We start from the raw sequence: 18,759 nt of genomic DNA, 5'->3' as shown, positions 1-18,759 counted from the left end.
TTGGCAGGCCAAAGACACTTGTTTTCCATGGTTAACCACTACCACTGCCCCTCCATAAGCGCTTTTACCCTTGGAGTAGTCGTATGCTTTCAAATACAGAACCAAAGCCCGTTCCATATTTTTCCTTTTGTTGTAGCTCGACAGTGGCACCGCGAACGAGATAGGGGCAAACTGTTTACATTGATTTATGTTAAATTAACGATATTTCATATATATTCGGGTTTGGTTCAGTTTATTTAATATAGTAAAAAAAAAGATTAAAGTAAACTTTATTTGAACAGGTAAAACTATACAGTTAATTTATTAAAATGTATAAAGAAAATGTAAAAATGGTAATATTGTAGGGTGGGGAAACACCCAACGGTGTATAGGGCAGTCGTGAGGTAACGATTTTATAATGTTTTAAAGGATCTTAATTTACTAATACCAAATAGGACGAGAAAATAAAATTAAAAGGTGTCTCATCTTTCCCCGACCCTAGTTTATTTGCCAAAATAAGGTAAAAATAAGTTTGTAAGTAACACCATGACAGTTTTATAGATTACAAATGCAATATAAATGTTGGCATAGTTTACCAGATAGTCGATAACTGCTGGGTTATGCTTCACTGTTTCCACCCTTTTATTATAATCTGATTTGTTTGGTTTTCTTTTAGAAAGGAAACTTAATTAGAGCAGCAGCTTTGCCGATAGCATTTGAAATGACATTTGTCGCAGATCGAGTAAAACTCGCTGGGGAAATCGATTATTTAAATGTTTTTCATTTAAAATAAATCGGCCGTAATTTTTATTTTTTTGTGCCCGTTCATTATCGTATGTATAAATATATCCGAGAATGTGTTTTTTAAGTTACTTACAACTCAGTTCCCTTTATGGACCAAAGCGTCTTGCCCTTGGGTAGCAGGGCATTTAACATTCGTGGTTCCAACCCAGCGGTCACTTGTGGGTTGTCCAAGTTTCACATCTACTGGGCTTTTGCTTTTGTTAGTAGTTTACCTTTGTGTTTCTGAGACAATGCGCGTTATTTGAACATTTCCCGTTCTTTTTACCATAACCTAACAAAGTCTTCGCTTCCTGTTCCAAGCAAGATCGTTGCTCGTCGTCAGTGAGACCTGCAAGGAAAGTTTTGAATTAATGAATGTCTTATATTTATCTTCGTGTGATGGTGTCGCGAAACTGCATAGTTTCCCCAAAAATCTAGCACCGATTAGCTACTGCGCAGATATTGCGAAACTTAATTCTGTTTCCAACCAAAAATAACAGTTTAAGTGCAACATATTTTGTACATTTTTAGTTGCGAAAAGCTTAAGATTTATTTTATATGTAAAAATAATTGATGCTGAATTTCAACAAAAATTAAATAACGCGTAATAGACATATACCTGACTGGCGAAGATCTTTTTTTGAGTACCTATACACGAACTCATATTTTCCACCCAGCGTGCCTCTGTGGAGTAGAAATGTGTTCCGAAATCAGAGATCACTTGAGAGTATTTTGTGTAGTCGAAATCTTTTGGAAGTTCCTTGATACGTTGAAGGAACTCATACGATAGGAAACGTTTCGTCAAACAATCCTGTTTTAAAACCTTTTATTTGCAACGAATGTAACTTGCATAGGATATTCGATGTTCGCACATGAGCAACTTTCTGGGTTTAAAAGTAAAAATTAAGGATTTGGTATAATAACCTACTTAAATTGTGCAACTTGTACGCTGCTGGATATCTTGAAGAATTTGGAGGCAGTATTTGTCTCGAATTCTATCACCATTCTTGTTTTGGCGCTGTTGGAGCCAGAAAACCTCGCGGATAAGCTGAATGCATCTGCGTCTGTATTTAAATGTGTTACAGTGTTACATATATTTAAATGTAGTTTAACCTTTCATACATCTCGTGTCCGCTTACGGGTTACCATGTATGTAATTTATGTGTGATTTTTTGGCTTGGCTGACAAATAAGACAAACGTTTCGTGACCACCGGGTTGGAGCAATAGCCGTCAAGTGTTTTATTCCATTATAACAAATATATACCTATTAATGAAACATTTAAAAATGGGCTAAGTGCAACCGAACACAAGCGTTCTACTTGATACACCTTATTATCGTTTATCAAAGTATTCTTTAGGCATTTGCAGATCTCTCTTGTTTTTGTTTGATTCTTAATATTCGATTCTTGACGTCGCTAGTGCTACTGCTATCAATACTAACATGTTTTTAGACAAAACACTTAACAGACTTTGATCCAATAACCCAGTGGTCAGTAATTGGATTGCGGCACTGTGGGTATGAGTGGAACGAGTCCAATTTGACATAAATCTCAGAACCCAAGTCGCCTCTTGCTTTAGGATCCACCCCCCCCCCCACACAGGAATAGAGTAAAAACAAAAATAATAAAAACGAAGGCATTTGAGACTTACAGGAAAACGAAGCACTGACATCTAGTTTCTGGGCATAAGACGATCGGTTATCTTGAAAATAAGCCATTGATGATTTAAATGATCTCGTAGTTAACGATGAGTCGACCCGAACCTAACGTTAGGATAAAACACCGCTTTTACTATTGGTACCAATATTATAATAAACGTCAAGCTGTAGCATGTTTATCTGCCAGAGTATGGGGTACTACCGCATGGTGACGACAAAGAGTTCACCTAGTGCCAGCTTACGAGTTACCATGTCCAAGCTGATATGTCAATACGTACTGTACAACTCCGGACCCGCATGTTTAATTGGAACTTAAGGGTCCCATCTTCCCCCATTGTACTATATTATTATGGTTTTATTTTTGTCAAGAAATTTAAAATTAAACGTTATTTTTTTTCGGACCAAAATAAGCTATCTTCAAAACTGTTGTGTACGAAAATTTTTGAACAATAATGTTTTTAGAACAAAAATATGTTTCGAAACAAAATTTAGGCGATCTTGAAACGAAAGAAGTAGTCCCCTGCATGGAAAAAAAGAAAAAGCATGTAACAAGTTGTTAAAAAAGAATTCGGCTTCAAGACGCGCTTTATATAGTCTTTTTTTATTTGTCTCTCATAAAATGGGGTCCGTACAAAGATTTTTTAAATTAGTCTCTCTATTTACCTTACCCCACTATATATATTTAGTGAGGTTTTTCGTGAAATCAACAAAGTTAAGTTTTGCAGAAAGTGTAACCTGTACCATTTTCTGTTTTTTTTTCGAACCGCTTATTCTGATCATAACAAAAACTGTTAATCATTCTCGTAAACCAAAACTTTCATCCAACATTCTGTTTTTGGGATTAAATATAAAACGTTTCAATTACTTCCTTCCAAGCAAGAAGGCTTAATTTCCTATTCTTGAGTTAACAGCTGATAATAGATAATTGCTTCAGTAATGCTCAGACCTAAGTAGAGCTAAGATTAATTTATTTCGGCGTAAGTAAAACGCGAGTATCACATAAATAACCAGCAAGGGTATGGCATGAAGTTCACCCTCGTCCCCATATTATCGCTAATGCGTATTGCAAAGGGTACATTTAACTTACTATCTAATAACGAAGAGATGTACAAAGAGTTTGTTGCAGCACGAACCAATAAAGGAAGCCAAAAACGTTTTTCGTGAGAGGCCCGCTTCCTTTCCCTCCTTATTATCTATAGTTCGGATGTTGTAACGAGAGATGAGACACATTTTTGAAAATATCTTTTTCTTTAAACAAAATGATTGAGAAAAACAAACATCCTGAAAAGAGCAGCAAATTTCTTATATAAAGCACAAATTCTGCTTAACGAATCACCAGTCTTCTACAGGCCACAAAAAAACGTAAGTAACTCGTATAAACGTGTTATTTTTTATTTATACGTGTTCCTGTTGCAGATGAACAAGTCAGCTCTTCTCCTTTTGCTCGTCGTCGGACTTCTCGTTCTCACTGACACCGCCGTCGCCGCTGGTCGTCGCAGATTGATATGGGACCAAAAGCCAGCAAGTGGTAAGCAGTAACTTATATGCAGCAAAAGTAATTTACCCACACAAATTATGATGTTACCATATCAGATTAGCTTAAGAAATGGTTTGAATTTTTATACGCATGTTCACCCATACTTAATATTTTCAGCTGAAGACAACAATGAATTGAGTGACAGACTTAGTCGTAGATGGTGGGAAGTTATGCAACAAATCAACGAAGAAGAACAATAAATTGTTCTCCTCACAATGTATTAATAATGTACAGTTGATATAAATAAATTTTAAAGCATTTACTTTGTTTGATTGTCTGTTTACATTTTATAGCGAATTGTGTTAAGCTACAACAAACTAATATGCCACAGCCTTGATACTGCTATAAAATGTGAAGGGAGAACCAGCAGGGGTGTAATCTAAAACATAAAATAAACTTTCGCGATTATAAACCGTATTCGACTGTTTTCTTAAAAGTTGTTATGATTTCGTTGAAGAAACTAGAGTGTGTATACTTGTAACACTTATCAGGAGCATTTGTATACTTAAGCAATGTCCTATATTTTAGACTAAATTTTCAGATTTTAAACCGCGTATAACTTTTCACCCATTGTGCCTGCATTATAACCAAAGTAACATAAAATCTGGGCACTGTAATAAAATAGATTATAAAATTTGGTGGTGTTTTAACATCAGTTGATAAATATTGCATCCTACAAATGTATATGAACTTGTTATAATAGAACATTGATAATAACTATTATTAGGGTTTAAACTTATGCTACAAATTGGGTATTGCTACTCTGTTTTTTTGGCACAAGCTATCACTTCTCATAAATTATCTTCAAGTGCAAGTGACTGAATTTCGAATATATTTTTCATAGTTTATCTTGTTAATATTATACGCGTATGTTATAAACTTTGCAACTTGTAGTTATAACCATAGTAAGCTTTGTTATAAAGTCGTGCTAATACTGTCGAATAATTCTGTAACCCGATTTTCCTGATTTTCTTGAACTGTGGTAAATGTTTAAAAAAAAAAAAATTCGTAAGCTTATTTGTATAAGCCGTCACCCAGCAGTCATATATGTGGGAAAATTACGTTTTTTTGAGTACGCGAGACAGCTCTGTAAACCGACCATGTTTGGGAATTTTTCGCCTAATAAATGCATTGCGGAATCTCTGTGCATTTCACGACGTTCTGCGTTTGGTAATAATAGCACGCAAGTAGCTTGATAGCACAGCACCGACCAGCCAAACCTAAACTGTTTACATTATTTAGGCAATCATGGTTGGCTTCCACTATCCGTCACTGTGCAAGTTTTTTTTTACAATTAATTCACGCAGTGCTTTGTTGGTCGTTGCATATATATACTTATACCGATCGTTTTATCGGCCGAATTTTCGTCTTGGTACGGATTTCCAGCATCGGCCCATTATCACCACCCGCCAGATATTCTGGGTATTTTGTAACTCAAATTTCATTTGCGGAACCAGACTAAAAGTTGGTTCGTAGAACGTACGTGGCAGTCATTTAGCTTAGTGTTAGTATAAAATAACCATCGGGCGTGACCTGTTCCACCGGATCTCCATCACGGGGTCCCTAACAGGTTTATTTTTGTAGAGATTACAAGTTTAGCAACTGGTAAAGTTGGCAAAGTTACCGCACTTAGCGGGCTAAATTTTAAAATATTGGATCAAGATTAAGGTCTTCGATTTAACGTTAAATTATGCGATAAATGTTTACAGCTCAGGTGATGAGTTCTTAAAGGCAGAACTACCACAATTGTAATTTAGAATACGTGGTAACTCGTAAGCGCACACGAGGTGTATAAAACAGAACACCTTATTATAAGGACGGTCCCTGCCTTGCGAGGGATTTTTACATCCAAAGCAACCGTTTCAATGCTACAATTCATTAAGTCTCAGTTGGCATGAAGACTTTATGTATTAAAAACAAGTACCTCGCTTTAAATGTAACTCGGTCATTGCTACACATAAAATATTTTATATTCGACGATTAGGTATATTTTGTAACCGATTTATACAATAGTCAGTAGTATGACTTTACTAACTGCTGACATCATTTTATATAAAAGAGACAAATATATATTATATGTTTTATGCACATGTTATGTTGAATTTCTCACTATGTTGCTTGTACGGTTTCTGGCTTACTAAAGTTTATATAAATCTTACAGTTTATTGCTTCTGCATATGTATGTGTTAACAACAAAACATTAAAAAATCAAAATGAAAACGTAATTTTTAGAAGATCGCGAAGATTTAACGAATATATACAGAATAATTTATTCGTGGCCATGCTGGTATAAAATAGCGTTGGTAGTTGATCAAAACACAATCTGAAAATATGGGATTTAGGTGTAAATGGTATTTCGGCTTAACCTTCAGTACTACTAGCAAATGATAATGAATACAGATAAATGTATGATAGAAACTAGAAAATTTGTACAAGATAGAAAACCGGTTATAAAAAAAACACAAAGTTTAGTGCAACCAGATATAGCAAAAATTAACAGAATTAAAAAATAAAAACACTATTACTTAAGTGTTTAAATAAGCATTATAAATCATGATATTGTGGGTTTAAAAGTTTGATTTGAAATATGATTGCGAAACGACCATGTTAACACCAGACTGCAACTCTTCTACTGAAGTACATCCTTTGAAATATCAATAACATAATACTGGCCATAAGATGGCAATAACATAAGTATTTTACTTTTGTGGAACAGCTTTATAACCATACATTTAGTAGTGTTTGGAAAATGGGACACTTGAGCATTTGTTGCCCAATGTTTTCAATATCAAAATAGATGGCCGTTTTTGGGTAATACCATGAATTACTACTATTATCCCTTTATAATTGACAACAATTCGAAAACATAATAAAACACACAAAATTCGATAAAAACTATTGATAGAGTTTAAATTTTCTGCTCCAAAAAATCTACACTGTTTTTTTTTTACACAAACCACTTCTAACAAAAGTGCAAATGACTGAATTTCAAATATATTTTTAAATATATTATATTTAAATAACCCCTGAGGTATAAATTATTAATTTAAAAACATTTTTTTAAAGTTTGGTAATAAAAGCTACAAAACTACAATGTTGGGGAAGAAAACTAAAACTAGTTTTATGAGACAAAATCAAATTGTACGAAATATTCAAGTTTTTTCTTTTTTTATGAACTTATATGAAATTGGTTTAATCGTTTACATTCGGAAATTCCAAAAAATTTCATTACAATTTTAATGGGCGGGGTCTGTAAAAGTTTTAAAACAGTTTTGTCGGGCAAGTGTTTTATCTTTCCTCACCGTACTAATACTTGCTGTAAGATAACAATAACGGGAATTTAATACCCATTTACAAATAATTACAGCTACATTCCGTATAAACATGCATTACATTAAAACATATTTGAGCGAAATGTTGTGCAACAATAATTACACTCACGACTCACCCATAAGTTGAAGTGCAGTTTTAAATTCGTCTCGTAACATTTCCAGAACATGTCTCACCCCTTCTTGACCCTTTGTTAAAAACGGAATTGTAAGAATTAGGTTTAAAGCCGCGGTTCCCAAAGTGGGCGCCGCGGCGCACTAGTGCGCCGACGCAACTCGTCAAGTGCGCCGTGAAAATTTGCAGAAACATTTCCAATTTAGCATGGTCGAGATAATTGATTTGTATTAATATTTTATTGCAATATAAATTGTTGTTTTATATAAAAATCCAACGTGTTTGTTCAATAATAAAATTTAAAAAGTTTGTTTTCGTATTTCTATCTGTACAGTAGATTTGTATATTACGTAACAATGCCAATTATTTCTTTCGGTTTGCAATAATCATGTCCAGACTGTGGTACAACACTTTTCATATGCTTAAGTTTCATATGCTTAAACGAGCCTAATCTTAAAATACACGATAAAACTGTAAAAATGCGTTTTTATTTCTAAGACCTTTGGCTAAGTGCGCCGCAAACGTTTTGAATAGCTCAAGTGGCGCCGGGTGAAAAAAAAGTTTGGGAACCACTGGTTTAAAGTTTAATTTAATTGAATGAAAATTACTGTGTGTGTTTTATTCATTTTAATGGGAGCAGCTGATTCAGGTGTTTAGAAACAAAATAAAAATAAGGCTGTATTGATGCTAACATGGTGATTTGTAATTGTCATTAATAGTTATGTAATTGCACACTGACTTTTCAAACACCCTGGAGCATTTATTGTTGCTTATTAAATAAGTTATGGATGTTTGGTGCACAAGCAATTATACCATTAGGCAAATAAACGCAATGAACTTACATTGTGTGCTAAGCCCCATGGCACAGGACGACCAATAAATACAGCTTTAGCACCGAACGCAATTGCTTTAATAACGTCAGTTCCATTTCGTATACGCCACCGTCTAAATAGACTTCGCATTTCCCGTCCACAGCTTGAACTATTTCACGTAGTGCGTCAATCTACAGGAAGTATTACTTTAGGTACAATATGACATCATGCAGTCACACACAATAACACAGAACACAAATCAAAGGAATTATTAATTTAACTCACTGTTGCAGGCACACCAGGTAATTGTCTTTCTCCATGGTTAGACACCAATATACCATCAACATTTTTCTTCACTGCCCTCTTAGCCATCTCCCATTAGTTAAATAACAATTGAATTCCGCAAAGGTTGGTTAAATTTAAAAATTGCATAAATATTCAAGGAGTCATTAAGTCACAACAGTACAAGCAACTGCACAATTCATGGTAAAACACTACAGAATATAAATAGTCAATGTTCTAAATGATCTGTGAAGGTAAATTAACCTTTGAATATTAATTACATGCAGCTTAATTGACTTTAATTTTTTTTATATACTAGTACTCTATCTTTGGGCAAGACACTTAACAGCAATTGCTCCAACCCAGTGGTCACAAATGGGTTGTCTAATTTATCTGCCATACACCTAAAATCACTTACAATGTGACCTACATGGTAAGTCAAAGCGGGCACGAGGTGTATGAAACAGAACACCCGTGTTATAACGACTGTTGTTTTCCAGCCACGTGGAGATAAAGCAAGTTACATTCATTCATTCAAACCTGTTATAATTCCTTTTAACACAATGGTAATATTGGTGATTGTTTTAAGCCAAGCAACATCTGACGATTGCGTAGATGGATTAACGTGTGACGCTGCCACCCGTGCCAACTCTGAACCATCTTGCCCCTCTACGGTATTTAATTTCCGGCGCAGTGGGATAGTGGTTAGCGCGCCTGCCTGTAACCCAGAGGTAATGGGTTCAAGGCTCGTCGCTGCTACCATTGTAGGCGTATGTGTCCTTGGGCAAGACACTTAACGGTAATTGCTCTAACCCAGTGGTCACTAATGGGTTGATCAAATTATCAGCCATACATAAAAAAAATAAAAAATCCAAAAAAATATTCACCAGCAAAGTAACATACATGGTAACTCGTAAGCTGGCACGAGGTGTTAAACCCGTGTGATAACGACTGTCGTTTTCCGGGCACGCGAGGATAAAGTAAGTTACATTCATTCATTCATTCATTCATTCAATTTACTTAAAGTGTTTAAGGCTTTCAGGTTTTCCTGTTTTAAAGGCAAAAGTTAGTTCATTTACTTTAGGGTTTCATTACGTTACATTCACTAGGATATTTTTATATACTTTTTTATGTATTTACTTTTAAACTTATGTCATACATACATTTTTAAGCTTAAAACTAGACAAAAAATGTTACGTATATACTAAAATTTGTGTTTTTGGATCCTAAAGTTATTTTAGTGTTTCGTGCAAGTATATAAATTATGTTTTCACCTTAAATGAGTTGGTAAACTAAAGTTGTTTCTAATGTTAAGCACAAATTAACTGTTTGTTACAACAAAAGTATTTTTTAATATTAAAATTGTTTTGTTTTTAATTCCTCAAGCTACTGGTTTTAAATTTAGTTATCACCTTAAATATGGCGGTAAACTAAAATTATTTTTCAGGTCTTTATATCGTTTTCCGAATACAGGCATGTCCACTGTAAGGAATATTCCGCTGTAGCCAAGTCTTTCAGCTCGGTGAACGAGTTGCCTTGACACTTCCCTGTCCTAAATAACAAACACAAATTTGTACTCTAGTTCATTAAGCATTTGTGCTTCTGATTGTCTTAAAATGTACATAAACTCAAAACTTTACCCCAAATTGCCTAGTTCAAATTGTTTATACTTAAAGAATACGAGTCGTACTTTGCTTTATCCTCGCGTGGCCGGTAAACGACAGTCGTTATAACACGGGTGATCTGTTTCATACACCTCGTACCAGCTTACGTGTTACAATGTATTTTACGTCACATTTTCGTAACGTTTCAGTTATCACATTTTCGTGACGTCACAATTTTAGTGACGTCACATTTTCGTGACGTCACATTTTCGTGACGTCACAATTTTAGTGACGTCACATTTTCGTGACGTCACAATTTCAGTGACGTCACAATTTTCGTGACGTCACAATTTTCGTGACGTCACATTTTCGTGACGTCACAATTTTCGTGACGTCACAATTTTCGTGACGTCACAATTTTCGTGACGTCACAATTTTCGTGACGTCACAATTTTCGTGACGTCACAATTTTCGTGACGTCACATTTTCGTAACGTCACAATTTTCGTGACGTCACATTTTCGTGACGTCACAATTTTCGTGACGTCACATTTTCGTTTTCGTGACGTCATAATTTTCGTGACGTCACATTTTCGTGACGTCACAATTTTCGTGACGTCATATTTTCATGACGTTATATTTTCGTGACGTCATATTTTCGTGACGTCACAATTTTCGTGACGTCATAATTTTCGTGACGTCACAATTTTCGTGACGTCATATTTTCGTGACGTCATATTTTCATGACGTCATAATTTCGTGACGTCACATTTTCGTGACGTCACAATTTTAGTGACGTCACATTTTCGTGACGTCTCATTTTCGTGACGTCACATTTTCGTGACGTCACAATTTTAGTGACGTCACATTTTCGTGACGTCACAATTTCAGTGACGTCACAATTTTCGTGACGTCACAATTTTCGTGACGTCACAATTTTCGTGACGTCACATTTTCGTGACGTCACAATTTTCGTGACGTCACAATTTTCGTGACGTCACATTTTCGTGACGTCACAATTTTCGTGACGTCACATTTTCGTGACGTCACAATTTTCGTGACGTCACATTTTCGTGACGTCACAATTTTCGTGACGTCACATTTTCGTGACGTCACAATTTTCGTGACGTCACATTTTCGTAACGTCACAATTTTCGTGACGTCACATTTTCGTGACGTCACAATTTTCGTGACGTCACATTTTCGTTTTCGTGACGTCATAATTTTCGTGACGTTTCAGTTCGTGACATCACGATTTTCGTGACGTCACAATTTTCGTGACGTCACATTTTCGTTTTCGTGACGTCATAATTTTCGTGACGTCACAATTTTCGTGACGTCATATTTTCATGACGTTATATTTTCGTGACGTCATATTTTCGTGACGTCACAATTTTCGTGACGTCACATTTTCGTGACGTCACAATTTTCGTGTCGTCATAATTTTCGTGACGTCACAATTTTCGTGACGTCATATTTTCGTGACGTCATATTTTCATGACGTCATAATTTCGTGACGTCACATTTTCGTGACGTCACAATTTTTGTGACGTGATATTTTCGTTACGTCATATTTTCGCGACGTCACATTTTCGTAACGTCACAGTTTCGTGACGTCACATTTTCGTGACGTTAAATTTTCGTGACGTTACAGTTTACATAGTTAAGATTAGGTTTAAACGCAATCCACAATAATATTGATAACAATATCTAAGTCCAAAACTATTTTTAAATTGAGCTTTTTTTTAAATTGAGGCGATGCTTTTCGCGCGTATAAAGAAATTTAACTGTCGTCGTGCTACGTGTCTATGAAGTAAGTTACTTTACACATTTATTCTATTACATCACACTGGACATTTTAACGTCAGCATTCAGGGATTTTATTATGTGTTTGAGGATAATTTATTATGTTACTTAGTTGTGCATGCATATGCAAACACTTTTTTTTCTGTCAGGTATTATAGTGTGCCCCTAATCCAAACCCAGGCGGATATTTGGTTAGCAGAACCTATGGTACGTCACTGACGCAGAGCAAGAGAAAACCTTGTTCTATTCATAGACTCCTTAGTTATCTTAAGGAGTCTATGGTTATAATGGATGTCGGTGGAACCGAGAACCGGATTGTCGTTTTCCTGTACTCCATAGACGAGGTGGAACCGAGAACCGGATTGTCGCTTTAAAAATCAACCCCCCAAGTTTAGCCGCCCCCTATACCACGGAATGACTATAATAACTTTTCTACATCACATTATACCATTACACAATTGTGTTCGACTAACCTAATGTAACTTAGTTAGCGTAAGTTGAACTTCCCCACCCTACTGTATACTATTTTTATATAACATGCATATTTTACATGCTATTGACTGTTTTACACAGTAAGGTATAAACGTTATAAGCATCAGATTGTAATCAAGGCGTTTCAAGATATTTTCGGATAAACAGACAAACTTTTATGAGGTAAAACATCAATAAATTTTAACTAAAACGTGGTTCGTTACATTCATTTATTAAGTTTTTCACACAAACATGTTTACGTTAAACTCCGATTTGTTTTAAATTTTGTTTTCACCAATATACCAGGCCTATATACGTGGTAAACTAGTTGATTCACTGATTCCGGAAAATGTTGAATAACTGCAATTCGTAATATTTAATTATTGAATAGTTTTTCTGTGGTTGCGGTAACATCGTAAACATTATTACACGAGTGTTGATAAAAGAAAGGGAAATGCTTGTGTTTTTATTTTTACTTTTGATTGTGTGTTCATCGACAATTGTGAGTATGAAACCAGCACATTTGCTTCTTTTAATATTTTTAGTTTATGATATTTGTTGAGATAAAAATGTTTAATTAACTAGGATAATTGTATATATATATAGTGGGGTGGGGGAAGATGGGACACCTTTAGCACAAAATATATAAATATCCTGATCGTGTTTTAAACAATTAACAACGGTCTATGAAAATCGCGAGGTCAAGGTTTTACAATTCTTTGAATGTTCTTTGTTTACTACCAAAATGTACGAGAAAATAGAATGAAAAGGTGTCCCATCTTCCCCCATCCTAGTATATATTTATATTTATAAGTATGTACATGCATAGAAAAATATAAAACAGTGTTTGTCTTAAATAACCTATACACAACCACCAAGTTTAAGTTCTTTTATTGATATAGTAGGGTGGGGGAAGACGAGACACCTTTATTAAAAGATATCCAAATATCGTGATCCCGTTTTAAACAATTATAACATGTGGGTGTCGTAAGTCGTTGAATTTTTCTTTATTTACAACCAAATGGGACGAGAAAATGGATCCCATCTCCCCCCACTATACAGCAGGTATAAGATAAGGTTTATCGTAAATGTTCTAAATATAACCACCAAATTAACGATTTTATTATTAATATAACTTCTTCAATTTGACATGCTACAATTGCTAAATCGTAAACCTACATCATCAACCATTTTAACCTAATATTTTGTTTAAAATATTTATAATGTCGGAAAAGTAAAATCTAACCCATGTCTACAAAATCAGCGTTGTCTGTCGACATGTCCACCACCTTCTAATATACCGATGCTATCAAACAGCGAAGCTCTTTCAAGCTATTTGAAACTTTCAATACAATGCACTCAAAATCAAGTAACCATAAGGTGATATTATAAATGCATAATGTCAAGGCTGCTTTCTAACACCAGAGCTTCCGGTACGAAATAGAATTATTTATTTAACAGATTAGTTAAATTAATTGTATATAAGTTTTCAAGTATTACGCAGTGGCCAATAACCTAAAATGCTGGCGCCGTAGAACAGTTGATGGTTAGCGCGCCTGCCTCTAACCCAGAGAGAATGGGTTCATGGCTCGTCGTTGCTACCGTTGTGGGCGTATGTGTCCTTGGGCAAGACACTTAACGGCGATTGCCCCCAACCCAGTGGTCGCAACAATGGGTTGTCCAAATTAACAGCCAAACGTAAAAAAGGTGGAGATTAATAATCACCCACAAAGTAACATATAACGTGGGTCGTTTTCTGGCCTCCTATAGCGACGGTCGTTTTCTGGGACAAAGTAAGTTACATTAATACGTTTCAGCTTCCTGAACATCGTTCCTCCGATTAAATTGTGACATAACATTTTGTAATTATGGTATTTTTATAAATAGCGTTGGTCGTTGCGAAATTAATCAATTGAGTGGTCACAGCTCCATAAAACTGACTGACCCGATAAACCCACGTTTTTTGTTGGAACCAAACAATCCTACATGTCTATTCAAATTCTTAAATTTCACCGGAAACATAACAGCAAACCATGGAACATGTGGCGGCCCACAGGTAACATATAACCGATTAAATGTTTATATTTATTTTCTTACTTTCTTCTGTCCACTGAATTAAATGTTAACGTTTATAAGGTCCATATACAATTATCGATTTTCTTTACGATAAAACGACCATAAAACGTTTTTTTTTCACCATCATTATATATTACGCAATATGGATATAAACCTTAATACTTCTTTTCGTTGTTACAATTTGGTCTGTTGGATATAACGTCGAAGCAATTTATACTATAAGTTTCTAACTCTATTTTAACAATTAATGTGTTATAACGACTATTGCGTTACCTCCCGACTTTTTGAATTCGTGTTTCTTCGATAACACAAAAAATGAAGTTTGTATTATTATAATTCGTTTTATCTTTGTTAGCCGCAGTTAAAGTAATACATATGTTGCTTCCATAGTTGACCTTAAATGATAGAGTAGTGTATGAATACGCGATCGTTTCAATTTACAACAAAAGCCGTATCGATCAAAGGGAACCTGTGTATCTAAAGTTGTCTTGTCAGCTGGTACAGTTTACACCACCCCCGATTGTAATCGATGTTTTACCGTTTACGATGTAAGTACGTAAAAGTAAATAGATATCTTAATGTGATACTTTTCTGTATATATATTTTCAACAATGAAACCAATATTTTTCTTGTCAAACTTTAAAGAGTTTGTTTATATTTTAATTTAAACCTTAGGGGGAATTTTATTAAAGTATACTGACATAACACCATGATAATGTATGGAAAAATATTCGAAATTTAAACACAGGTTATTAAACTGTCCTGTTTTCCCCGACTGTTTTCGAAACGCTAAGATTGCATCTCTAATGTGGGAATTGCTAAATTACTCACCGTGGGTTTCAGTATATTTTTTCAGGAGTTGTCAATTAGAAGAATAGTAGTAGTACTTATTCGTGGTACCACCCCAAAAACCGTCATGTACTTTGACTTTGAAAACATTGGCAATAACAATTCCGTCTTACCCCATTTCTACTATATTTCTTTTAAGTTTAAAGTTGGACACCTTAGGCTTAGGATATAATATCTAACTACTCTTATCGTGTTTTAAACAACTAAAAACGGTCCATATTGCAGTCGTGAGGATATACGATTTTATAATTATTTGTGTGTTCCTAGTTTATACTACTAAGTGGCCCGAGCAAATAGAATGAAAGGTGTTCCATCTTTCCCCACCTTACTGTATATTGATTTTTAAAATATGGACAAACTGGCTAAGGTTTCCCATCTTACCTACATTACTATACGCCTCAGGTCGCAATCGGTCAACTTGTCCGTTCCAGGAGGTTCTTGTTTTGTAATTGGAGGTGTACCGACTGAACAAACCAATGTCACAATTCCCAGTCCAGTTTCTGTTGGTTTTCTTGGTCGAACGTCAAACTCTTTGCGGATGCAGGTTTGTCACTGCTTAATATACTTTGTTATAGTTCCCTTGGATCACTACTTAATGCAGGTACAAAGGTGCTGGGTGACTCCGAATATGAACATAACTGACCAGACGATTCGTACCATATCTCGAAACAAGTATGTTTTTAACCACAACGGCAAATACCAAATGCGATAATAATTGTTTCCACTGTTTACAGCCTAAAAAAGTCACTTTGGAATGGCCTCATGCTTTCTTTCAATTCTTTTTCATGGCCATCCAGAATACCCTCTATTCTGTACATACACTGCCAAGTCACTGTAAGTCAAATCTGCACACACAAATGATATATTATATAACATAATGATACAATTAGTGTTTTTCCCAAATCATGTTTCTTTAGTGTGGGATTGTCGGACGGGCATCATCAGTCAACCAAAAGCCCATCTCTATGGGACCAATACATGTTAACAGAGGACCCATTTGCGGGGCAGTGAGTATATTGTACATACCAGAAGTCACGGAAACAATTGATATAAGTGTAATGAATATAACTTGCTTTATTCTCGGATGGCCGAAAACGACAGTCGTTGGAACACGGCATTTTTTGGTTAGAGCAACGAACTGCCGTAAAGTGTTTTGTCCAATCTCAAGGAGACATACGGCAGCAGCGATGAGCCACATTAATTAATAGTATAAAACATTCTCAAGTTGTAACGTGTTTTAATAACTTGTTGGGATATAGTAGCTGTATCCCAAAACTATTAATCACATATAAAAAGTTCTAGAACCAACCGTTTTTTCACGTGTTTTACAGTTTAAGACACAGTTTTTCGTTTATTTGATAATAATTATGTATATAATAAAGCCTAATACTTTATTTTCGATCAAACTCTTAACGAAAGCCTAGCTTCCACAGGCAAATGGTGGGTGCCAAGACCTCTGCACCCAAGATATTCAAGGCAACCGCGAATGTTTGTGCTTTGATGACAGAGTTGTTACACAGAATAACCTGGGATGTGCAGGTAGGTTGTGCTGGGCAGTTAAATCAATAAATAAATCTAAGTTAATTATTTTGGCGTTGCGTACAGCAACGACAGACGTTATAACACTGGCGTTCTGTTTTGCACACCCTTGCGTCCGCTTAAGTTACCACATTCAATTTTGTAGGATAGTACTGTGGAGAAAGATGGGACACTTTTAGCACATTATATTCAAATGTACTGATTAAGTTTTAAACCAATACTAATGGTCTATTTTAGTCGTGACGATACGGTTTTATAACTCTTTGTATATTCTTTGTTTACTATCAAGTGAGACGAAAAAATAGAATGAAAAAGTGTCCCATTTCCCCCATCCTCCAATAATTAATTTTTAATTCTGTTTGTTTTTTCTAATGAAAAGCTGATAATTAAGTGAACCTATAAGGCGCCACTGGGTTGAAACAATTGTAAGTGGGTGCCTTGCCCAAGGACACAAACGCAGGATTGAGCCTCACACGCGTAAACTTTAAGCTAAAGTGCTAGACACTACAGGCAATAAGTGCGCTTACCGCTTTGCCGCGGCACAGCAGGAATTCAATAAATATATATGCTAAGTTAGCTCCAAAACTGCTGTTAATGTACATTTAGGCGAGTATACGATATAGATGTTACTTTTTTTGCAGAAGCATCATCTATTACTACCCAACAAAGTGAACCGCATTTCCTCACATCAGTTTCTACTATATTAGTAGAAAGAAGTTCGACAACTAGCAGACCATACATCATAAACTTTCCGTGGTGGATTTCGCTTGCAATTGCGTTACCAGGAATGTTTCTATTGTTTGCTATTATCGGGATAACATGCGCAATACGAAAAAGAAGACGTAAGGTTTCGATACTTCGACCTGCAAGACTTGTTAGGCTAACTTCTGTATCTCAAACAGTTACCTGGCCCTTTACGACCCCACCACCGCCAGAGATTGATAGCGCCATCAACTTATCTCACCCAGTCAGACAAATCAGAGTTACACCATTACCACGAAACTCACTGCAACCAATATTACCGTATTATGTTCGTGAGCCACCACCAGCCTACACTAAAACACCACGTGAAATTCCAATTTCATAAAAGGTCGTTTATAAGCTAGTTGGGTTTGTTTTCGAATATATAAATATACTCGTATCTATGTATCGATTCTTGTTTTTATCCCGACCCCTAAAATACATGATAATGTAGGCTATGTATGTGAATGTGAATTTCGTAAATTAGCTTCCTTATATGGTAGGGTGAAGGGAATCGGGTCAACATTTTATTCGTTTTCTCATTCCCTTTGGTGTTATACAAACAACATTCCAATAATCATAAAACCGTATCCTCATGAATCCCATAGACCGATGTTATTTGGTTAAAACGTGATCAGGACATTATGCGCTAAAGATTTCCCAGCTACTCTCACCCTACTATGTAGTAAAGTGGGGAAAGATAGGACACATTTCAATACTGTTTTCTCGTCTAATTTGATAGTGTACAAAGTACACTCAAAGAATTATGAAACCGTGTCCACATGACTCCCATGGGCCGTTGTTAATTATTTAAAACGCGATCTGGATATAATGTGCTAAAGTTGTCCCATCTTTCCCCGCAGTTCTATATATAACACGGTGATTATAAGTGAGCACGTCTCAAAATTTAATGCTGCCAGCTGGACGCGTGAGTCGTTGGGAAAGAAAAATAAATACAAATATTTGAGTACTATATAAAATTCCCAATATGACACTTGGTTATACATAACACTTGACCTACTACTCGATAATAATTAATTAAAAAGTAATATTAGTAATGCTGCTTTTAAATAACATGTTTGTTAACCACCAACGTAAGTACAAATCTGTACATTTATTAACGTAGTTAACATAACATATAATTGGATATGAGCTGCTTAAAGTTCGTGACCCGAATAC

At 35.4% G+C, this 18,759-nt stretch overlaps 1 protein-coding gene, 1 long non-coding RNA gene and 1 pseudogene across 2 annotated transcripts; 2 read left to right on the top strand and 1 right to left on the bottom strand.

The window, feature by feature from the left end:
• The first annotated feature begins 3,562 nt into the window (after positions 1-3,562).
• Positions 3,563-4,219, top strand: LOC149726868 (uncharacterized). The gene is made up of 3 exons (XR_016386183.1): positions 3,563-3,782; positions 3,837-3,948; positions 4,075-4,219. It is a non-coding gene; the product is annotated as an uncharacterized LOC149726868 (long non-coding RNA).
• Positions 4,220-6,491: 2,272 nt separating this feature from the next.
• LOC149726867 (2-Hydroxyacid oxidase 1-like) lies at positions 6,492-10,089 on the bottom strand (annotated as a pseudogene).
• A 3,508-nt stretch (positions 10,090-13,597) lies between these two features.
• Positions 13,598-18,368, top strand: LOC149726866 (uncharacterized; the record flags this gene model as incomplete). The annotated part of the gene is made up of 9 exons (XM_089890371.1): positions 13,598-13,755; positions 14,263-14,431; positions 14,842-14,999; positions 15,703-15,844; positions 15,902-15,972; positions 16,035-16,134; positions 16,218-16,307; positions 16,734-16,839; positions 17,481-18,368. Coding segments are annotated over 9 exons (1,440 nt in total), but the record flags the coding sequence as incomplete, so codon positions are not given.
• Positions 18,369-18,759: the final 391 nt, after the last annotated feature.

This window comes from Ciona robusta, chromosome 12, assembly GCF_009617815.1.
Source record: "Ciona robusta chromosome 12, ASM961781v2".
NCBI lineage: Eukaryota > Metazoa > Chordata > Ascidiacea > Phlebobranchia > Cionidae > Ciona > Ciona robusta.
This window is presented reverse-complemented; position numbering and strand designations above follow the sequence as displayed.